Source organism: Lycium barbarum, chromosome 9, assembly GCF_019175385.1.
Source record: "Lycium barbarum isolate Lr01 chromosome 9, ASM1917538v2, whole genome shotgun sequence".
Lineage (NCBI taxonomy): Eukaryota > Viridiplantae > Streptophyta > Magnoliopsida > Solanales > Solanaceae > Lycium > Lycium barbarum.
The window spans coordinates 17,496,898-17,521,695 of NC_083345.1; the positions used below are offsets into that span (position 1 = coordinate 17,496,898).

Here is a 24,798-nt window from a genome sequence, read left to right on the forward strand (position 1 = left end):
TAGGAACTCACCTTGGATGCTTTGTGGAAGCCCTAGGGTATTTTCTCTCCAATAAGACAGTTTAGGAAGAAATGAGAAAAGTTTTTCGGAGTTGGGTACATATAAAATTAGAAAAAAAGTCGTTTTAGGCATAATTTGGCATGGTACGTCGCCCAGGGTGGCGCACTAGGCCTATATTACATGACGTAATGAAACTTACATTTTTATGTGATTTTGGCTTGGTGCGGTGCCCTAGGCCATTTCTAACAGCATTTGGTAAAATAGGCATAACTCCTAGCACAAAGCTCCGTTTGGGCTCCACAATATACCGTTGGAAAGCTATTTCAAAGGGCTACAAATTTCATGGTTTTAAGTTTTCTCAAATTCTCAACGGATTTTCATGGAATTGGTTTGGAAGGAAGACGTATAGAAAACTCAGCCGATTCTATCGAATCTTAAGCGCCTTACTATTAGCCATGTTGAGACGATCATATCTCCCTGCTCCGATCTCTGATAGGCCTGTTCCTTATATGGTTGGAAAGATATTTCTAGGTACTACAACTTTCATTAAGGGTGCTTTCCCAAATTCCCAGCTAATCAAGGGGTTATGGTTTCCCGAAGTAGACCTGTCAACCATTTTCGGAAAACATTCAAACCTTCAGTTTTTCCACTAAAACTCTAACGATACGAGTCTAACATTAGTTATAAGATATGGGGTGTAACAGTTTCGGGTTTGAAACCCCGCTCACTACAAAATTAAAAAAAAAATCGCAAGGCAGATTTTTGCAGGTGGAGTTTTGTAAGGTAAAGTTTGCATGCTTCAGGCAGAGTTCCAAACTCTACCTTAAGGTAGAGTTTCGGGCAAAACTCTGCCTTATAATTCTGTCTTGAGGCAGAGTTTTAATGGCAAAATTCTGCTTTGCGAATCCAAACTTTTACCTTGCGATTTTTTTTTTTATTGAGCTAAAATTCGAACCTACAATCTTGAGATATTAGGCGAAACACAACAATTAAAGACCACCAATTTGAGGGACAAAAATTAAAGACCATCCCGAAAGAAGGCCAATTCGCGCAAAAAAAAAGACCAACTATCAATCATAAAGCCCAATAGGAAAAGCCTTTTTAAAACTCTCAGTTCTTTCTCCTCTTCCCCATCCGCAGCTCATTCTAGAAGATTCAGGTTTACCCATTGCTCCCATTTGATCTGTTTTCTCTTTACCTATCATCCGATCTGTATATTTAGGTTTTACTATTCCATTTTTTTTTGTTTATTTCGTACATATGGTTAATTATTGGTGTTTCCACTGGTTAATTTTTTACTGATTAGTATAAAAATTGCATTTTTCAGGTGAATTTGTAGAATCGAAGTTTGGTCTACAATATCTCTTTGCCATGTGAGTGCTGTTGAATTACTGATAATGAAACTATTTCTCTCTTCGTTAGTGATTTAATTTTAGATTTACTTTTGTTGTTATTTATGTGTTTCATTCGTTTGTACAGTCAAATTACTTTAATAGTAAAAGTTGAATCTTTACTATTAGATGACGGTATTCTCTACACCATATGTGTTGGTGTTATTCTTAATTAAGTTTTTTCAATTATAAACTGTGGCTGTAGGTTGTTAAAAATTGGGATTTCATTAAAAAATTTATAGAAAATTTTGATCTGGAACAATTTAAAAGATGGGCTCATCATCTTTAGTTCTGTTTTTGTTTTTGCCAAAGAGCCCAAACTTGAGGTTGGTTGTTAATTGCAACTACATGTTGTGAGAGGTGAAGTTGATGGATATCCTATATATAATAGTAATATTTTGTAATTTTTCCCGTCGTTTATATAATATAGCATGCAAAACCAATAGCTTGATTGTACCCACGGTTGTGGCCTAGTGGTCAATGAAGTGGGAGGAGAACCTTGAGGTCTCAGGTTCTCGAATCCAGCGGAGAGCCGGAGACCAAAACACTAGGTAATTTCTTACCGTCTGTGCTGGACACAATTACCTGGTACCTGATGCTGGTGGGAGGTGGCACGTATCCCATGGAATTAGTTGAGGTGCGCGCAAGCTGGCCCCGACACCACAATTATATATATAAAAATAACAGTTTGATTGTACTGAATACTGATTTGTTGTTAGTTTTTTTAATGTGCAAATAATTACCAATTTAACACATCTATTTAAGACACTTGGCTAGTGACCTAATATTCCTAAGTAGATGGATGAATTATGTTCTCTCGGAGAAGCACTGCATCTTGGCTGGAAATGGTTTGAGTGGAGAGTGGGTGTGAGTGTCCTACAACCGAACCTGTCCTGTTATATTTGGATTTAGTTACTAGTTTTAGGACTTCACCATAGCCTTCAACAATTTGAACTTAACTTACTTTACCTTAATTTATAATAACTTACTTAGTTGACTGTATGTCTAAACTACAAATACAGGCCCAGCTTCGTTGTATAACTAACTTGGTGTTTTATCTGTAAATGCTTAAGTCAAATCTTTTTCAACTTTCAATATCAATGTCATGGTGCTAAAATCTTTCAACCATGCTAGTCTGCTTTCTCCTATTTCCTTTGTTGCATAAAACATTTTAAAATTTCATTTCATTCTAAATAATTAGGCTATTGTTTTTAGCAGGACAAAAAGGCTTTTATTTTTAAACATGAAAAATACTTGCAAAGTTTTTAAAAATATGTACAGAATTGTGCAACAAATTCCCGCGCGTCTGTATGTGTATGTATTCACATATTAGGCAATATGGCCCAGTGCTGTGCAAATGCAACACTTACTGAAAACTTTGACAAGTTCTGCTTAATGTCATGTATTAAACCCAAGTGCTTTGACTCAATCTTTATCCTTTCTCTGATGCAACTGCTTATTTTTAAACCTCATCCCTCCTTTGGTGCAACTTCATGTATTAAAGAATACTTTCATGTCTCAATTCTAATATTTTGGATACAGTCGCATATTATTCTACCCTATTAGATTGGCTCTGGACTGTTTCCGGTAGACCCTCGGCACAATTCTTAGACAATAATCACCTAAGTGATTTACAATAGCAAGATCATGTTACAAACTGGGAGTTAGACTGTTGTAATTAATGACAAGTGACAACTCAGACTTTTGAATTTGTTCTGGTAATATACGTGAAAAAAGCTTAAATGCAAATTTCATTAGTCCACAATTCCCTAATACCACTTCTCTAGTTGTATCTGTAATTTCATATGCGTAAGAAATTTTTTGAAGTATGCTTCCCTTTTTAAGTCTTGGTGTATATTATGATGTACATGCAGGTTTTTTTAACATACGCCCCAAAAAAAATATCCTGCATGAAAAAAGAATACATGCAGGATTTTTTTCTTCCAAGTGTGAGCTTTTGTTGATATTGTCATCTGTTAGAAGATGCATTACTGATGGTTTTCTTTGTCAGGTCGGACGAGGAAGTTGTTGACCCAAAGGCGACACTGGAAGTACAATGCAAGCCTAAGTGTGTAAGGCAACTAAAGGAGTATCAGGTGATTCCCATCACATTGAAACAGCCTTTCAGTTATCTCAAAGTTTTTTTTTGTTCTTATATAATTGTTGGAACTGTTACTATCTCCTTTTTGTTGGTGTTCTACGGATTAAACTAGTTATCGGGATGAGCTATAACGTTGTTTTTGTTGTGGAAGGCTAATTTTTTTAACTTTTAGCATTATCATGTACTGTTTCGTAGATGGGTTGATTCTTCTGTTTGTCTGAGAATTTGAGTCATTCTAGTGTGATAAGTAGCCTTTAAATGGAATGCAATGGTATGTTTCTTCCCAATGCAATCTGATGGTTTGTTTTGTAACTCAATTTCTTCCAAGTTTTGTAACTTGATTTCCTATATCCCTTTTTTCAGTGACTTATAGCCTGTTTGGCCAAGCTTTTGGGAGGCCAAAAGTGCTTATTTTTTGCGGTGTGCGCTTAATTTTAAAAAGTGTAGGTATTTGGCCAAGCTTTTGGGAGAAAATAAGTGCTTCTGGGAGTAGCAGCAGTAGTTCTAAAAGTTGCTTTTGAGAAGCTAAAAAAAGTTGCTTTTCCCAAAAGCACTTTTGAGAAAATACACATAGAAGTACTTTTTAAAAGCTTGGCCAAACACTGCTCAAAAGTGTTTTAAATTAATTGGCCAAACACAAACTGCTTCTCACCAGAAGTGCTTTTTTGAAAAGTCAGAAGTACTTTTTTAAAAAGCACTTTTCAAAATAAGCTGATTTAGAAGCTTGGCCAAACAAGCTATTAACTATATGCACTTGTATTAGTAATACTTCACCTACTAAGACATTATAATACGAAAATTAACATAATAGGAATATATGGATATTATATAAAATTATAAACAAATATCAAATCTAATTAATGTCAGAGATTTTCTACAATTTGCCAAAGTTATTGACCAGTACTAGGGGGAGATTTCCGCCAGAATGCCTTAAGTAGAGAGGAAAAGGCAACTCTCTTATTACTCCCAACACATTTTAGAACAGCTACACTCTCTATTACAATAGAAAATTGACAGTAAGTTTATTGATACTCGTAACTAGGGGTGGCAAATGGTTCGTTTGGACTGAAGTTTGGCGGGTCAAGATGGGCTGAATCAATAGATGGGCCAATGCTCAACCCTGCCCAAAGCTTGTTTGGGCTAAGATGAGCTGTGTCGGATTAAATGATGGGTCATAACTCAACCCGCCTAAATTAACCCACTGTTTAAACATTTTGAGAAACTAAAAATATCGATATTATTTTCTTTGATTGCAAAACTTCTCTCGCTCATGTTTTTCCAAATAAACGGTGTTCTGAAAATAAAATTTAAATACTTTTTTATATTAAAAAATAAAAATTTAAAAATAAAAAATAAAAATTTAATAACTAAAAATAATAAAAATATTTTAAAAATTTTAAAATTAAAATAATTAGAAAATAAGTTAACCACGTTTCGTAGTTGTTACACTTTGAGGTGAGGTTAGTTGATGGGTTAGATTTGGGGGTGATTTGTGATGGATTAACTTGGGCTAGCCCAAATCAGCCTATCTTCAAAATCACTCTAAGACCAAACCCATTAAAACTTGGGCGGGTTAAATGTATTTGGGCTAATTTTGTCCCCTCTACTCGTAACCACTCAAGTACATACAAGAAGTCACCTACCAAACACTTTATACATACAAAGTAGCCATATAAAAAATTTCAATTTTCCTTCATTTACGCTCTATATAATGTTGTTATATGCACAAGCCTTGAATCACACTTGCAATGCTTTATACACTCAAAATCTCATTTCTGACGTCACTTTTCTCTTTAAGATATAACATACACACCCAAAGAAACATCTTCCACCCGAATGAAGATGCACCAATTCTAACGTCCCTATCTACGCTACACAAAATGTACAAGCGGAGCCAAAATGAATTGAAGAGTTTAAAGGAGGACGTTGCTGATCTCATGGTGAGGTTGAAACAAGAGGTAGGAGATGAGGGACTAAAGGAGTTGGGTGCAGTGGAGATTTCATACAACACCAATATCGGAGGATCTTGGAATAATAGCTCCTTTAGTCCCTCATCTCCCACCTCTTGTTTCAACCGCACCATGAGATGGGCAACGTTCTTCCCTAAACATTTCGATTCGCCTCGGCGTTTGTACATTTTGTGCAGTGTAGACAGGGATGCTGGGATTGGTGCATCTTCATTAGGGTGGAAGATGTTTCTTTTCTTTTTTTTTTTTTGTTACCCCTTCCCCCCATTTGCTCCCTTGGTGACTCGAACTCGCAACCTTCGGGTTGAAAGTGGAGGGCACTTACCATCTGAGCAACCCCCTTCTTGTCTTTCTTTTTGGTGTGTGTTCCATATCTTAAAGGAAGTGATATCAGAAATGAGATTTTGAGTGTATAAAGTATTGCATGTATGATTCAAGGCTTGTGTATGTAATAACATTATATAGAGCGTAAATGGAGGGAAATTGAAATTTTTGCTATGACTACTTTATATGTATTGTGGTACAAGTATCAATAAACTTACCTTCAAATTTTTATGCTAATAGACTGTAATTTTTTGAAAATGTGTTGGAGTAATAAATGAGTTGTCTTTTTCATATCTAGTTAGGGCATTATGATGGAAATCCCCCTAGTACTGATCAATATCTTTTACAAATTGTAGAAAGTCTTTGACATTAATTAGATTTGACGTCCGTTTATATAATATCTATAGAATCCTACTATGTTAATTTTCGTATTGTAATGTCTTAGTATGTGAACTATTTTTAACCCAAAAAATAACGTTAAAGGCAATTAGGACTTTGCTTAGTTAGGGTTTGTTGTTTGTAGGGTGCACATTGTTACCGTTCTATGATGGTTAACTGTTGATCTGCTTTATTTATCTGACGTGACAATTCTTTTGGGCGAATGCCACATTAATGCTTCCTAAATGGAACAAATATTTGTGATTTATTGCGGTCACGATAATTTATGGCTTGCAATATTTTGATTGTTTTTGCTGCCCTATACATCGATAGCATCAAACTTCCTTCTGTTTGTTATAAGCCCCTTCTTCCCTTTTTTTCGTTCCTTTACGGGGTTTCGAGGTGGGGGTAGATTAGAATGAGATCTGAAGAAGGCCAGCTTTTTTCAGTTGTCTCAATTTTTGCAAATGCTTGCTTCAAAATTTATAGTGGTTTCTCACTCTGTGGCTCTAATTCTGGAATCTGCATCGTACAGGCATGTACTAAACGGATAGAAGGTGATGAATCAGGGAACAAGCATTGCACTGGACAGTATTTTGATTATTGGCAATGCATTGACAAATGTGTAAGCTCTCTGTTTAGCATTTTTTGGGTAGGGGTTCTTTTGGGGGGGGGGGGGGGGGGGTTGGGGCCTGACAGTGCTCCATGTGCTGCCTCTTGTTTCTTCTATCCTCTCTGTGTTTTGCCTTTTTTTAGTTTTCTGGTTGTAGTTTATTTATATGTTAGTTTTCTAATCTTTTCATGAAACTTTATATACAGGTTGCCGCGAAGCTATTTGACCACCTCAAGTAACAGGGATATAAGTTGGTAATCCATTGCGATTTTATCTTCCTTTTTCGTTGTTGACATTACCATGTTATTCCTTCCTGTGCTGCAGACTTGCAATCCCTTCAATCAACTTGGTTGCTGCATGGAAAATTTTGAACTATGCACATCTTAAAAGTAGTGATTAATAAAGTATTATACTCGTGGGTTATTATGTGGACCCTTTTATTTGTTCGAATGAGTGAGAATCTCTCGGATAACAATTCCCTGATTTTGTTCTATCCGTACTGTAATATATGCACCCTATTTCCTGATGGCTTCATGGGGAAAATGTCGTCTGATGCCCACTGAATCCTGCACCTATACGGGCAAGTCATAAATCAATTATTTATTGAAGCGCAGTTCTTTGTAGTTTTGAATGTTTAATGGTTTAATTCATGGATTAGTTGCATTGAAATTTGCATGCGACCTTTTAGGTTGAGAATATTGATAGATGTGTTATTTTGAGCGTTTAGTAGACAAACTGGATGGTCTATGCCCGTGCGCATTTTAAATTATAGTGTATCTATGTATATGTAGTTGTATTTGGATAGTGATAATATATATATATATATATACACACACACACAAAGCATGAGTTTTGTGCTCAGTATCTAAAACTTTATTATATTCTTGTTTGCTACGAAAATTTATTAATACTTTTTAAAAGAGAAGACTTGTTTAAAAGAAAATTATTTTCCTCTCTTTGAGATAAAATAATAGCAATATTTAAGCATTAATTGATACTTTCAATTTTAATTCGATTAATTTAAAGGTGTAAAGTACTTATTATTTTTTTTATCTAATTTTGATTTGGATAATTTTAATTCAAATTATTAAATTAATTTTACATGTTTGAAACGAAACAAAGTAGAACTTGATTTTCTATTTAAACGAAGAAATACTATTTTTTAATTTTTGGTAAATATTCTCGGTTTAGTTTATTTTACTTTCATGCTGTCTTTTGCATGATTTTTTATGGAAACGTGAATTAGAATTATAATTTGACTAATTTACTTTATTCATTATTTGATCTCCATTTGATATTAATCTCTTTTCACATTTATTAGAGTAAGAATAAAAATGAAAATGTAATTAAATTCTATCTTATTTTAAAATATAAATATTTTAAATATATTTATTTTAGTAATCATAGCAAATAAATGACATAGCGGAATAGCAAATACAACAATTAAACATCTAAATTAGATCTCAGGCTAATATATGGGGTTCATATTTTTTACTGTTCAATAATTTCATTTGCTCTCGCTAATGGGTTAATACGCATGTAGCAATGAATCCACTATTATTGACTTGATGGGGATGTTTTGGGAATTATATGAATATTGTTTGAGTTTTTAATATATGGGGTGCACGTATTTTTTTTGACATTGTTTTTTTTTTTTTAATATGGGATTCACTTTTTTTATGAGTTTGGAGAGGGTGGGATCAATCTTTTTTTAATGAGTTTGGAGAGGGTGGGGTCCACCTTTTTTAAACTTTTTTTATAGAAGTTTTTTTTTTTTTTTTTAAGAGTGACTGACAACAAAGCATGGGTAAACCGATGCTTCTATATAGTAGAAAAATAGAAATATAATAAAGTATTTCTATCTAGTTTTTAAAGGAGTTGGTAATATAGAGTATAAAATGTCATTTTTTTGCCCTTAAATAAAAAATTGGGTGGGACGACAAAGGATTTTTTTGCCCTTAAATAAAAAAGTGGGACCAAAGGACGGACGACGATCTTGCTTATAAACTGACTCTTCTATATGGTAGTAAAGTAATATATATATATATATTGTTCAAAATACGATTAATATAACATTGTAGTTTGTGCTTCGTATCCAAAATTTTATTATATTAGTGTTTGCTACGAATACAAAGTTGGCAAAAATGTACTAATAGACTTATTCAAAAGGAAACCGTTGATACTTTGAATTTTAATTCAATAATTTAAAAGTATAAAATATTCTATTGTTAATGTATGTAGATTTGGGCTAAACAATACCTATTACTTTTTTTCAAATTTTGATTTGGATAATTCTAATTCAAATTATTATATTAATTTTACATGTTTTAAATGAAACAAAGTAGAAATTTGATTTTCTATTTAAATGAAGAACTACTATTTTTTAATTTTTGGTAAATATTTTTTGTTTAACTCATTTTACTTGTCATGTTTTTTTTGCACGTTTTTTTAAGGAAACGTCAATTAGAATTAGAATTTCACTAATTTACCTTATTAATTATTTGATCTCCATTTAATATTATTTTTTCTTTTGTAACATTAATCTCTTTTCACATTTATTAGAATAAGGAAAAAATCAAAAAGTAATTAATTCTATCTTATTTTAATATATAAATATTTTAAGTATGTTGTTGTACAATAGTTTTATTGCTCCCACTAATGGATTGATACGCATGTGACAATGAATCCATCATTATTGCTTTAATGAGATACTTTGGAAATTACAAAAATATTGTTTAATTTTTTAATATGGGATGCACTTTTTTTTTTGACATTGTTTATTTTTTTAATATTGCTTGATTTTGTTAATACAGGGTCCACTTATTTTTTTTAATATTGGTTGGTATTTAGTTGGGGCCCACACTTTTTTTAATATTGGATTGATGTTTAGGTGGGGCCCACACTTTTCTTTTTCTTCAGTGGAAACGGACGACGAAGAATGGGTGGTCTATGCCCGTGCACTTTAGATTATAGTGTATCTATGTATATGTAGTTGTATTTAAATAGTGATAATATATATATATATATATATATATATATATATATATACACGAAGCATGGGTTTTGTGCTCCGTATCTAAAACGTTATTATATTCGTGCTTGCTACGAAAATTTATTAATACTTTTTAAAAGAGAAGACTTGTTTAAAACAAAACTATTTTCCTCTCTTTGAGATAAAACAATAGCAATATTTAAGCATCAATTGATACTTTTAATTTTAATTCGATTAATTTAAAAGTGTAAAATACTTATTATTTTTTGTCAAATTTTGATTTGGATAATTCTAATTCAAATTATTAAATTAATTTTACATGTTTGAAACGAAACAAAGTAGAAATTGATTTTCTATTTGAACGAAGAAATGTTATTTTTTAATTTTTGGTAAATATTCTCGGTTTAGTTCATTTTACTTGTCATGTTGTCTTTTGCATGATTTTTTAAGGATCGTGAATTAGAATTATAATTTGACTAATTCACCTTATTCATTATTTGATTTCCATTTGATATTAATCTCTTTTCACATTTATTAGAGTAAGGATAAAAATGAAAAAGTAATTAAATTCTATCTTATTTTAATATATAAGTATTTTAAGCATGTTGTTGTACAATAATTGTGGTAATGAATCCATCATTATTGATTTAATGAGATACTTTAAAAATTACATAATATTGTTTGATTTTTTAATATGAGATGCACTTTTTTTTTTACATTATTTTTTTTTTAATATTGCTTGATTTAGTTAGGGGCTACACCTTTTTTTTGTTGGTTGATGTTTAGTTGGGCCCACACTTTTTTTGTTGGTTGATGTTTAGGTGGGGCCCACACTTTAATATTATTTTTTCTTTTATGACATTAATCTTTTTTCACATTTATTCGAATAAGGAAAAAATCAAAAAGAAATTAATTTTATCTTATTTTAATATATAAGTATTTTAAGTATGTTGTTATACAATAATTTCATTTGCTCCCACTAATTGATTGATACGCATGTGGCAATGAATCCATCATTATTGATTTAATGAGATACTTTGGAAATTACATAAATATTGTTTGATTTTTTAATACGAGATGCACTTCTTCTTTTTTTATATTGTTTGTTTTTGTAATATGGGATTCATTTTTTTAATATTACTTGATTTTGTTAATATGATGTCCACTTTTTAATCCATCATTATTGATTTAATGAGATACTTTAGAAATTAATTGTTTATTTTTTTAATATGGGATTCATTTTTTTAATATTTCTTGATTTTGTTAATATGGGGTCCACTTCTTTAATTTATCATTATTGATTTAATGAGATACTTTAGAAATTACATAAATATTGTTTGTTTTTTTAATATGGGATGCACTTTTTTTTTGACATTTTTTTTTAATTATGGGATTCATTTTTTTAATATTGCTTGATTTAGTTAGGGGCTACACCTTTTTTTTGTTGGTTGATGTTTAGTTGGGCCCACACTTTTTTTGTTGGTTGATGTTTAGGTGGGGCCCACACTTTAATATTTTTTTTCTTTTATGACATTAATCTCTTTTCACATTTATTAGAATAAGGAAAAAATCAAAAATTAATTAATTTTATCTTATTTTAATATATAAGTATCTTAAGTATGTTGCTGTACAATAATTTTATTTGCTCCCACTAATGGATTGATACGCATGTGGCAATGAATCCATCATTATTGATTTAATGAGATACTTTGAAAATTACATAAATATTGTTTGATCTTTTAATACGAGATGCACATTTGTTTTTGACATTGTTTGTTTTTTTAATATGGGATTCATTTTTTTTAATATTGCTTGATTTTGTTAATATGGTATCCACTTTTTTAATCCATCATTTTTGATTTAATGAGATACCTTAGAAATTAATTGTTTATTTTTTTAATATGGGATTCATTTTTTTAATATTGCTTGATTTTGTTAATATGGGGTCCACTTTTTTAATTCATCATTATTGATTTAATGAGATACTTTAGAAATTACATAAATATTATTTGTTTTTTTTAATATGGGATGCACTTTTTTTTTTGACATTGTTTTTTTTTAATATGGGATTCATTTTTTTAATATTGCTTGATTTTATTAATATGGGGTCTACTTTTTTTTCGTGAGTTTGGAGACGGTGGTTTCACTTTTTTTCTTCCTTTATTTTTTTAAAATATTGGTTAGTATTTAGTTGGGGCCCACACCTTTTTTTGTTAGTTGATGTTTAGGTGGGGCCCACATTTTTTTATTTTTATTTTTGTGTTGACGACGAAGCATCCCAACTGGTGCTTCTAAATAGTACTAGACGGCCTATGCCCGTGCTGCGCACAGGCCCAACACTTTAGATTATAGTGCATTTATGTGTATATATATTATGTTCAAAACATGATTAATATAACATTGTAGTTTGTGCTCCGTATCTAAAATTTTATGATATTAATGTTCGCTATGAACACAAAATCGCAAATTTATTAATATTTTTTAAAAGAGAAGACTTGTTTAAAAGGAAACTATTTTCTTCTCTTTGAGATAAAACAATAGCAATATTTAAGCATCAGTTGATACTTTCAATTTTAATTTGATTAATTTAAAGGTGTAAAATACTTATTATTTTTTATCAAATTTTGATTTGGACAATTCTAATTCAAATTATTAAATTAATTTTACATGTTTAAAACGAAACAAAGTAGAAATTAATTTTTTATTTAAACGAAGAAATACTATTTTTTAATTTTTAGTAAATATTCTCGGTTTAGCTCATTTTACTTGTCATGTTGTCTTTTGCATGGTTTTTTAAGAAAACGTCGATTATAATTATAATTTGACTAATTTACCTTATTTATTATTTGATCTACATTTGATATTTTTTTTTACGACATTAATTTCTTTTCACGTTTATTAGAGTAAGAATAAAAATAAAAAAGTAATTAAATTCTATCTTATTTTAAAATATAAATATTTTAAGTATATTTATTTTAGTAAACATAACAAATAAATGATATGGCGGAATAGCAAATACAACAATTTAATATCTAGATTAGATCTCAGGCTAATATATAAAAAAAAAATTATATGGTTTGACTACTTAACCTTTTGAAGAAAAGTAATTTCATGGATTGACACGCACGTGGTAATGAATTCATCATTATTGACTTAATGAGATACATTGGAAATTACATGAATATTGTTTGATTTTTTAATAGGGAGTGCACTTTTTTTTTTGACATTATTAATTTGCACTATTTTTATGCATATATATATATATATATATATATATATATATATGTTCAAAACACGATTAATATAACATTGTAGTTTGTACTCCATATCTAAAACTTTATTATATTAGTGTTTACTACTAATACAAAGTCTGCATTTTTTTTTTTAATATGGGGTTCACTTGTTTTTTTATATTACTTGATTTTGTTAATATGGGGTCCACTTTTTTTTACCGTGAGTTTGGAGATGGTGGGATCCACTTTTTTTTTTTTTTTTTTTATATTGCTTGATGTCGTTTAGTATGGACCCTTTATGGGGTGCACTTTTTTTTTGGACATTATTAGTTTGTACTATTTTTATGCATATAATATATATACATATACTATGTTCAAAACACAATTACTATAACATTGTAGTTTGTGCTCCATATCTAAAGCTTTATTATATTAGTGTTTGCTACGAATATAAAGTCTGCACTTTTTTTTTTTTTTAACATTATATTTTTTTAAATATGGGGTTTACTTTTTTTTTTTTTTTTTGATATTGCTTGATTTTGATAATATGGGGTCCACTTTTTTTTTCCCATGAGTTTGGAGATGGTGAGTTCCATTTTTTTTCTTCCCTTTTTTTTATTGCTCGGTGTTATTTAGTATGGGCCCACAATAGTTTTTTTCAAAAATTGGAAAACGGATATATATGTATAAGTATTTTAAGTATGTTGCTGTACAATAATTTTATTTGCTCCCACTAATGGGTTGATACGCATGTGGCAATAAATCCATCATTATTGATTTAATTGTTTGATTTTCTAAGCATTTTTGTATTTTAAGTATGTTGTTGTACAATAATTTCATTTGCTCCCACTAATGGGTTGATACACATGTGGCAATAAATCCATCATTATTGATTTAATTGTTTGATTTTCTAAGCATTTTTGTATTTTAAGTATGTTGTTGTACAATAATTTCATTTGCTCCCTCTAATGGGTTGATACGCATGTGGCAATGAATCCATTATTATTGATTTAATTGTTTGATTTTCTAAGCATTTTTTTTTTAACATTGTTTATTTTTTAATATGGGATTCACTTTTTTTTTTTTTAAATATTGCTTGATTTTGTTAATTTGGGATCCACTTTTTTTTTCCCGTGAGTTTGGATGTGGTGGGTTTCACTTTTTTTTTTTTAATTACTGGTTGGTGTTTAATATGAGGCCCACAATTTTTTTTTAAATATTAGTAGTTGTTTAAAATATGTGGGCCATAATTGTTTTTTAAAATATTAGTAGTTGTTTAAAATATGCGGGCCCACAAACAGACGACGAAACCTGACGACGAAGAAGTGAGGAAACTCCGTTGTTGTACAATAATTTCATTTGCTCCACTAATGGGTTGATACGCATGTGACAATAAATCCATCATTATTGATTTAATTGTTTGATTTTCTAAGCATTTTTGTATTTTAAGTATGTTGTTGTACAATAATTTCATTTGCTCCCTCTAATGGGTTGATACGCATGTGGCAATGAATCCATTATTATTGATTTAATTGTTTGATTTTCTAAGCATTTTTTTTTAACATTGTTTATTTTTTAATATGGGATTCACTTTTTTTTTTTTTAAATATTGCTTGATTTTGTTAATTTGGGATCCACTTTTTTTTTCCCGTGAGTTTGGATGTGGTGGGTTTCACTTTTTTTTTTAATTACTGGTTGGTGTTTAATATGAGGCCCACAATTTTTTTTTAAATATTAGTAGTTGTTTAAAATATGTGGGCCATAATTGTTTTTTAAAATATTAGTAGTTGTTTAAAATATGCGGGCCCACAAACGGACGACGAAACCTGACGACGAAGAAGTGAGGAAACTCCGTTGTTGTACAATAATTTCATTTGCTCCACTAATGGGTTGATACGCATGTGACAATAAATCCATCATTATTGATTTAATTATTTAATTTTCTAAGCATTTTTGTATTTTAAGTATGTTGCTGTACAATAATTTCATTTGCTCCCTCTAATGGGTTGATACGCATGTGGCAATGAATCCATCATTATTGATTTAATTGTTTGATTTTCTAAGCATTTTTTTTAACATTGTTTGTTTTTTAATATGGGATTCACTTTTTTTTTTAAATATTGCTTGATTTTGTTAATATGAGATCCACTTTTTTTTTCCCATGAGTTTGGATGTGGTGGGTTCCACTTTTTTTTTTTTAATTAATGGTTGGTGTTTAATATGAGACCCACATTTTTTTTTAAATATTAGTAGTTGTTTAAAATATGTGGGCCATATATATATTTTTTAAAATATTAGTAATTGTTTAAAATATATGGGCCCATAATTTTTTTTGAGGCCCACAAACGGACGACGAAGAAGTGGGGAAACTCAGTCTTCTAAATAGTTAGAAAGTAAAGTAAAGTAAAGTGCAAGCGTAGTCAGCTGCCAGTGTTAGCTGCTTGCTCTGCCCACTGTATTTGTGGGTTTCCTTTCGCACCTTACGCAATGTACTGTAAGGGGTCGTTTGGTTTTAGGGCAAGTTATGTTGGAAGTGGTATTAGGATTAGTTATGTTGAAATTAGTTGTGTTGATATTATCTTTTATTGACTGTTTGGTTTGTTGTATTAAAAATAACATGCATTGCATAATTTTTAAGTAATTGTTTGTTTGCAAAAATGTTCTCCACCTTATTTAGTCGGAGGGTGTGAGGGACCTCAGCGGTATTTTTTGTCATTTTCATTGTTTTATTCAGGGATAACAAATTCTGGGTAACTTATCCTGGTACTATTTCCAATCTGATACTAATTTATCCCCGGATTATTTATGCTTGTCAGCGTACCAAACGACCCTTAAGTTCCTTCTTAGTTGGTTGATGGGGAGGTTTTAAGTAGTGGGTGAATGATCGATGGGGTGTTCATCCCAACACTAGGCTGGGGATGGTGTATAGCCATTAGAGTTTAGAAAGACGAGAGAGAAAAGAGACATCTTATCCAAAACGAATCAGTTCAGTCTACAAACCAAGTCTTGTTTCAACATGGCTAAAAATATAGCCATGTGGTAAATAGATTAGACTAATATCTTGTTTTCAAAATAGTGATCCATGAAAGCATACGATCAGGACCGGAAACCTCAAGCGAAACTTCTTCCTACAACCAAAGATATTACCATATATGCTACTAAAATGAGCTACGGTAAAGGTACCGCATGATAGGCTTTAAAATGCAATTGTTGCGAATCAATAAATAAAACTGTCTCATCTCTAATTAATAATTTAAATCTTTTGACAAGACAATTAGACATAATTCAACATTTGGACAAGGCAAATGATCTCCTTTTAGATATTATTAAGCAGCCAAAAAAAAAAAAAAAACGAATGTGCATATTTCAGCGATCTTAATTATTTTTGCCATCACGTCAAGAAAAAAGCCAATTATAGATGATTAGTTATACAAGCATTGCTGGTTGATGTCAAGTCCACATAATAATGGGGGAGATGCAATAGGATGGTGTATATGATGGTTTTTGGAAAAGATCAGTTTTTAAAAAGAAAAAGCGTGAATTTCTCACGCGCCTAAAAGAGGTGAGAAACACTTTTTTGCTATGTCAGCATTCTGTATTTAATAAGGACACATTCAGTGAGGTTAAAGTATTTCATAGGTACAAGTAGGCCTGTCAACCGGTTCCAACCGGAACCGGACCGGGAACCGGTTAGGAAACCGGCCGGTTCCGGTTCCAAAACTGGAACCGCCTAACCGGTTTCGGTTTAACCGGTTCCGATTAACCGGTTTTAAAGTCCAAACCGGAACCGATCCGGTTTGGATTGGTTAAAATATTTTATTTTTTATTTTTTGTATTATATATATATATATATTATAGTATTTATTTATATATTGTAGGTATATTTACATATGTTATACAACTTTATAATTAAAGTTTAAATATTTACTGACTAACAGCCTAACAGCAAGTCAGCAATACAGAATAGTGCTTTTCGTACACATATATATGTATAACTTACATATATACTATATATATATGTATATATAACTTAATATATATACTATATATACATATCTACTATATATACAATATATACTTAATATATATACTATATATATTTATATAATATATATACTTATATATGTGTATAACTTAATATATATAGTATATATACTATATATACTTATATATATGTACTATATACCATATATACTTACTTATATACTATATACACTTACTTATATACTATATATACTTGTATACTATATATACTTACTTATATACTATATATACTATATATACTTGTATATATGTACTATATACTATATATACTTACATATATACTTATATTCCTAACTTAATAAAAGTAAAAATATGAACACAAGTAAATAGAAGAAAGCTCAATGAGCCATATATTTTATTCATTCTTGGATAACATTTATTTGCAAGTTGTATTTTTTTTTAACTTGCAAATAATACATGAGTTATACAAAAATAGTAGAATAATAAAATCACCAATTTTGAACCATTTCGTTAATTTCCCCCACATCATATTCGGTCATGGAAATATCTTCAAAGTCTTCCATTTGGTCCGGTGCACTAGCTATCAAATCTTCAATTTCTTCCTCTTCGCCTTGCTCCGCTTCTGAGTTTTGGTTGCGTCGCTCCGATCTAATCCAATCTCGAATGCACACTAGTACTTGCAAGCTAAAGCCGGATAATGAATGTCTATGGTCTCCAATTTGTTGTCTTCCTTGGCTAAATGCGCTCTCCGAAGCCACGGTTGATACTTGAACCGTAAGGATATCTCGAGCCATTCTTGAAAGTACCAGATAGCTTGCCTTGTACTTCTTCCACCATGCTAAGACGTCCAAGTCATCCTTGATATCCACATTTGGCTGCATCAAATAAAAGTTAAATTCATCAAAGTTTGCAGTAGAAGAAGAAGTTGGCTGTGAATGTAAAACTTTTAAACCCGACAAGCCCTTTTTGCTACTCTGAGAAGTAGTAGGGCGTGGAGCAACGGGTGTAGCACGTTCTTCCAAACTAGAATAATGAGTAAAAACTTTTCTAAACTCATCATCAATAGCGAGATCGGCTTCAGCTAAAGATGGTTGAACTCCCTCTTCAATTTCTAAAAATGTATAAATTTGACTAACCAAATTTTTAGTATAAGACACTTTTAAACAAGGATTTAAAAGGGAACCCAATATAAATAAAGTTGGGATGGGAAAAAAATACTTCTTAAATTTGATTATCATTTCAAAAATAGCCACTTGATAATCGGGTTTATATTTATACTCTTGTAAAACTCTAGCTATTTCCGCTAAGTAGGCTAAAATTCCGGTTACCGTGGGATAGAATTGTCTAGAAAAAGCAAGAGTTGCATTATAAAAAATTTCTAAGAGTTCAATACATTCTTTAACATCTTCCCAATGCCTAAAAGTTAACCAATCCTCACTATCAATATTATATTTGTTGTGAACTTGTTGTATGGGAATCCTATACTCATATGCTTGTTGTAGCATAATGTAAGTGTAGTTCCACCTAGTCTCAATTTCTACTTGAATTTTCCTAGGTCTAAGGTTATTTTCCACACAAGCATTCTTAAAATCTCTAATTCTTCCCCAATTAGCATTACAAAAAAGAAACGCAACAACATTTCTAACTTTTTGAACAGAATCATCATATGTTTGGTTCTCATATGAGCATTTAGTGTACCCGTTCCACCATCCTTACCAGTTCCTTGCTTAAAACTAAATACTTGTCCACATAGGGTACATGTAACTGATTGGTTTTCCCTATCCTTAGTCATAAATTTCCAAACTTTAGCTGTTGGCTTACGAGTTCTAGGCGGTTTGTCTTGTGTATGTGATTGTGCAGGACCTGTATCTCCTATGGGATTTTCGGGAGGTTGTGTTTCATCATCATCATTATTTAAGTCTTCATTAAAAGTGTCGGTAAAATGTTGTTGCATTGCCTCATGACCTAAAAGTGGATTATTTCCACCAACATCAATACCTAAATTAGGTGTTTCTTCCACAAATGTTTCCTCATTAAGCGCACCCCTAACAGTACGACTACTACTACCGGCACCACGTCTTAATCTCTTTGACATTATTAAATAGAAATAATTTAAATCACAATCAAATAAATCACAAGAAAATAAATTACAACAAATTAAATTGCTAGAATTAAATTGCGTAAATTAAATTTCGAAAAATAAATTGCTAGAATTAAATTGCGAAAATTAAAGATAGAGTTGGAACGAAGGTACCAAATTGCCGGATTAATTTCCAACAAAGCGAAGGCGGCTAGAATTGCAAATCCACCAAAGCTACTTCGGATTGTTGCAAAATCACCAACTCCACCAACAATATTATAATTGCAAAATTAATAATTGAAAGTTGAAACTATAATAAGACTTTGTGGCTAATTATTGCAAAGTAACTATAATTTAGAGATTGAGATTTGAGAGAAAGATGAAGAAGAGTGAATTGAAATGAAAATGAAGAAGGGTTTATATAGGGGTGGGGGAGGGGTTAAAGTGTTAAAAAAAAAAATTTGGAGGCCAAAAATTAAGAAAATGACCGTTTGGCAACGGCCATTTTTGCAAATGGACCGTTGCCAACGGTCCATTACCGAAGCCCAACGGCTCTTTCCTTTTTTTTTTTTAATTATTTTTTAATTTTAACCGGTTTAACCGGTCCGGTTCCGGTTAAAAAAAATTTGGAACCGGACCGATAAACTAATATCCGGTTAACCGGTTATACCGGTTCCGATTTCGGTTTAACCGGTCCGGTTACCGGTTAAAACCGGTTACAATGAACCGGTTGACACCTTTAGGTACAAGTTTCAGTTAAGTAGCTAAGTGACAATTGTGGTCAAGTTAAGGTAGTCGTTTGTGCATCCAACCTTTTTCTTTTTAACATTTCAGTAAAAAGAAATTTCAATTTTCTTCTTACATATTCTACCATTGGGGCCATAAACCTAGTGTAACCTTCAGGGTCATTTACACTTTTGTCCTCCTACCAAATAACTTTTCACACAAAAAATTATATTTTCGTATCATATTATTTCCCATGTGACTTTTTCCCGTAAAGACCTAATGCCCCAGTAAACATAAATTCAACCGTTAAAAGGCAACAATTAATTTTCGTATCATATTATTTCCCATGTGACTTTTTCCCGTAAAGACCTAATGCCCCAGTAAACATAAATTCAACCGTTAAAAGGCAACAATTAAAAGACCATTCCATTTAAAGGACAATTTGGGCAATGAAGAAATTGTACAGTTTTCCCTTCAAATGTGCTGGTCTTTAATTTTTGTGCTCCAAAATTGACTTTATACCCAACGCCCAAAGGAGCTTTAAGTTCTTTAAAGGCCGGGACATCGTTTATGAGATATTATGATGCAAAAATATAATTTCTGCTCGACGAAAAAGTTTCTGTATTGAGGGACGAAAATTAAAGGCCAACACAAAATAGTAACAAAAGTGCAAATGTTCATCCATCCTGCATACCTGCCATAAGCTAGAAGACCAATTCAAAAAGCCCAATAGAAAAGCGTTTGTTTAAAGTCTCTCTGTTCGGTCTTCTCTTTGGCATTAGTACCTCATTCTAAGAAGAAAGTAAGTCAGGTTGCTCCTCTTCTACGCATTTTATCGTTTTACCACTTATTAGGTGATTAATTTTGTATTGATTAGTGTAAAAATTACATTTGCAGGTGAATCAAAGTCTTTGTCTACAATATATCTTTACCATGTGAGTACTGTTTGATCTATTGATAATGAAACTATTTCTCTCTTCATTAGTAATTTAATTTTAGGTTTACTTTTGATGTGATTTATGTGTCTCATTTCGTTTCTAGAATCAAATTACTTTAATTTTAATTTGCAAATAGGATGTCATTATTTATGAGTAATTCATTGAATCTTACTATAGATGATGGTGTTCACCATTCCACATGTGTGGGTGTAATTCTTAATTAGTTTTTCGATTATAATCTGTGGCTATAGGTTGTTAAAAATTGCGATTCCAAATTTAATTTATAGAAAATTTTGATCATCATCTTTATTTTGTCAATAAAAAGGTCACAGGATCATCATCTCTTTGACAAAACCAACTTGATGTTGGTTGTTGAGAGAAGTGAAGTTAATGGAAATTCCATCATAAAATATTTTTTTGTGATTTTTTTCCATTGTTTATATAATGTAGAAATACCAGTAGTTCGATTATACTTGCTGTTATAAGAAAAAAGAAATAGTTTGATTTATACTCAAAATGTTGTTAGTTTTTTAATATGCAAAGAATTACAATTTACACATCTATTTGAAACACATTGACTAGCGACTTAGTATTCCCAAGTAGACGGATGAATTATGTATCTCTCCGAGAAGCAGTACGTCATATTTAAGAATACCTTCACGAGGCTTGATTGGAGAGTGGATGCGAGTGTCCTAGAACCAAGTCTATCCTGTTATATTTGGATTCAGTTACTAGTTTTGGTACTCACCTTATCCTTCAACAATTAGATGCTTGCCTTACTTTACCATCATCTAAACTTATCAGTTTATACTATGTTGACTATACATCTAAACTTCTAAGAAAAGGCCCTCCATTGCATACCTAACTTGGTGTTATCTATAAATGTTTAAAGTGGAAACTTTTTTCAACTTGCAACATCAATGTCACGGGGCTAAAATCTTTCAACCATTCTAGCCGTGCTATTTTCTATTTCTTTTGTTGCATAAAACATTTTATAATTTCAATTCTCTCTAAATCTTAGCTATTTATCTTTAAAAATGAAAAATACTTAAAAGTTTTTTAATAATATGCACAGACCAAGTGTGGCACAGGTTCCAACACACATATATATGTGTGTGTGTATACCCTAGGTGATTACCATGTTCATGGCGCAATGCCGAGCAAATGCACACTTAATTTTATGTGTTAATCAAAATTGTTTTGACACAATCCTTAACCTTTCTCTGATGCAACAGCTTATTATTTAATCTTATCCTTTCTTTGGTGCAACTTTATGTATTAAAGAATACTTTCATGTGTCAATTCTAATATTTTACATGCAAGTATGCAACTGCATATTATTCTGCTCTGTTAGAGTTCACACTTCTATCCATTTATTAGCCCGTAGTAGATAGTATTATAGATTTGTTTTTACTGTGAAGCAACGTTTTCTTGTTTTCCTTGCAGATCAATAGGCGGAGAGACATTTTCATGCTGTTTTTCCTAATAACTATTATGCCAGAACATCTGATATTATTCTTAGACGATAATCATCTCCATGACTTACAAATAGTAAGCTCATGTTACAAGCACGGAATTGGACTGTTGTAATTAATGACAAGTGACAATTCAGTGATTATTGAGTTTGTTTTGGTGTGATACGTGAAAAAAAAAAAAAGGAAATGCAAATGTGGGGAGTCCACACTCCCATAGTACCACTTCTCTAGTTCACTAGTTGTATTTGTAAAATTTGTATGTGTAACGTAAGAACTTTTTGAAGTATGCGTCACTCTCTTTGTCTTGGTGTATATTATGATTTACATGCAGGATATTTTCTTCCAAGAGTGAGCTTGTGCTAATATTGCCATCTCTTAGAAGATGCATTGCTGATGGTTTTCTTTGTTCAGGTCGGAGGAGGAAGTTGTTGACCCAAAGGCTACAATGGAAGTAACTTGCAAGCCTAAGTGTGTCAGACAACTAAAGGAGTATCAGGTGATTCCCATCATAATGAAACAGCCTTTCAGTTATTTCAAAGGCTTTTTTTTTTTACTCTTATACAATTATTGGAACTAATAGTTATGTCCTTGTTTGGGTGTTCTGCTGATTAAACCAAATATTGGGATGATCTGTAACCTAGACTTGATTGTTTATGTTAGTGGAAGGCTAATTTTTATAATTGTTAACATTATCATGTATGGTCTCCACTCTCCACAAGAACTCAGAGTGACACAAAATATCTTGGATGAGCATGTTAAACCTGAAAATTCGGAAAATATCAAATATTATCGCTGACATATGACCTAACATAGCATGTAACAATTCAACTATCAGCTACTCGAATTACCAAATCAACAACTAATAGAGTAAGTCAGGAGAATTTTCTTGATATGTTACTCTGATGGGATGAACCAACATGTGACTTAGGGGCTGAATCTGTAACTGACCGGTCTTTCCAAGTAGCCAAAAAAGCACGTATATGGGCCTTCAAGTACCCCCCTCATGTTGGCACTCCAGATTTCAGCTGGTCAGCACTCAGCAGAATGCTAGTATTTATTTGTATGTTCTTTTTCTTTCCTGTGTAGCATGTTCTTAGATCAAAGAGGAACTGCAAACTTTTATTCAGTTTGAAGTTTGAACTTTAACCCTGCTCAATTTTCTGTATCATAGCTTTCTATGGGTCCATTGTTCTTTGTATTGCCAACAGTTTGCTGTAACAGTTCTTGATGAAGAACTGTGTGCTGTAAGATTTTCTTCATCCAAAACTTGAGTATAATTTTGATGCCGAACCTTTTCCAAGTTAGTTTTTGGATTTTGACTTCTTGTTATTCATCTGTGTGACCAACTTAATTATTTGGGTAAAGAATGTGCTTTGGACATGGGAATATGGGTTTCTAACTTATTTTTTTCTGTTGAAAGTGGAAGGTTTTTTTTTTTTTTGGGTTTCTGTATCATTCCTGAACAATGACGTCTCGTTCACTTGTGCTAACTTCCACCTAAGATAGCAATACAGTAGCATTCATTTGATCTTCAGAATAATTGCATCTAATCTTGTGCGTTATTGCTGAACATAGATGGATTTCCAAATAGTTGCCCGAGTTTTTGCAAATGCCTTCAAAGTTTATAGTGGTTTTCTCCCTTTGTGGCTCTAATTTGGAAATCTGCATCCTACAGGCATGTAGTAGAAGGATAGAAGGCGATGAATCAGGTAGCAAGCATTGCACTGGACAGTATTTTGATTATTGGCAATGCATTGACAAATGTGTAAGTTCTTTTTATCTACACTCCCTTGATTATGGCAATGCCTCTTGTTTCTTCTCTGTTTTTGTTTTTTGCCCTTATTATAGTTTTCTGGTTGGTTTTTTCTTTGTTTGTTGATTTTAATCTTTTCCTGAAACTGTTTTCACAGGTTGCCCCGAAGCTGTTTGAGAAACTCAAGTAACAAGGATATAATTTAATCCATTGCGATTTTATCTTGTTTTTTCATTGTTGCATTTCTTAAATCAACTTGGTTGCCGCATGGAAAATTTTGTACTGTGCACATCTTAAAAAGTGATTAATAAAGGACACTTGCGGGTTAAATTTTGTGCACACTTTCATTTGTTCAAATGATTGAAAATCCCTCTGATGTTATTCCCAGATTTTGTTCTTTCTGCACTGTTAAATGAGCGCCCTGTTTCCTGATTTTGCTATAAAAATCACTAATTTTTAAAATAACACCTCCAATGTGTCTTTTCTATGTTAAGCTCATTCTCCATATCCTCATTTTGCTTGAAAACATCACTGCCCTGATGTGAGGTCACTTCTAAATCTTAGCAATCAGTTGTTTTCACCCTTTGCTCATTCTGTTGATCAGCAGTAGCATCACTAGCAACTATCTTCTAAGCAAGTTCTCTAAGTAATCATTTATGTTCTATCTTTAGTTGCTTCCTCTTTGAGTTAGTTGATCATGTTTTTCAGCTGCTCTCTCTTGTTTAACAAAGTCATGCCTCACTTTGAGACATTTAGTACAGAACTCAGGTGTCTATTCATACTTGTTGAAACATTACTCCATAAGGATCCATGACAGCAGTT

The 24,798-nt window shown here is 31.6% G+C and overlaps 2 protein-coding genes across 7 annotated transcripts in view; both read left to right on the forward strand.

Moving 5' to 3' along the window:
- Nucleotides 1-24,306, forward strand: part of LOC132608987 (cytochrome b-c1 complex subunit 6-like) — an 83,828-nt gene extending 59,522 nt beyond the window's left edge. For 2 of the 5 annotated variants that reach the window (XM_060322818.1, XM_060322819.1), the window contains 4 exons: nt 20,708-20,745; nt 22,635-22,719; nt 23,899-23,988; nt 24,134-24,306. In XM_060322818.1, coding sequence (XP_060178801.1) covers nt 20,708-20,745; nt 22,635-22,719; nt 23,899-23,988; nt 24,134-24,166 — 246 coding nt within the window. In that variant the 3' untranslated portion in view covers nt 24,167-24,306. Of the gene's footprint in view, nt 1-1,321; nt 1,339-20,459; nt 20,622-20,707; nt 20,746-22,634; nt 22,720-23,898; nt 23,989-24,133 lie in introns of those variants that run through there. The other 3 variants (XM_060322822.1, XM_060322821.1, XM_060322820.1) reach the window with 3 other exon arrangements.
- On the forward strand, nt 1,052-7,397 carry LOC132608988 (cytochrome b-c1 complex subunit 6). 2 transcript variants are annotated; one of them, XM_060322823.1, is made up of 5 exons: nt 1,052-1,159; nt 1,328-1,373; nt 3,403-3,487; nt 6,697-6,786; nt 6,981-7,397. In XM_060322823.1, coding segments are annotated over exons 2-5 (210 nt in total). In that variant the 5' UTR covers nt 1,052-1,159; nt 1,328-1,371; the 3' UTR covers nt 7,014-7,397. The 2 variants fall into 2 exon arrangements, with proteins under 2 accessions (XP_060178806.1, XP_060178807.1); XM_060322824.1 differs by having other exon boundaries at nt 1,119-1,222.
- Nucleotides 24,307-24,798: the final 492 nt, after the last annotated feature.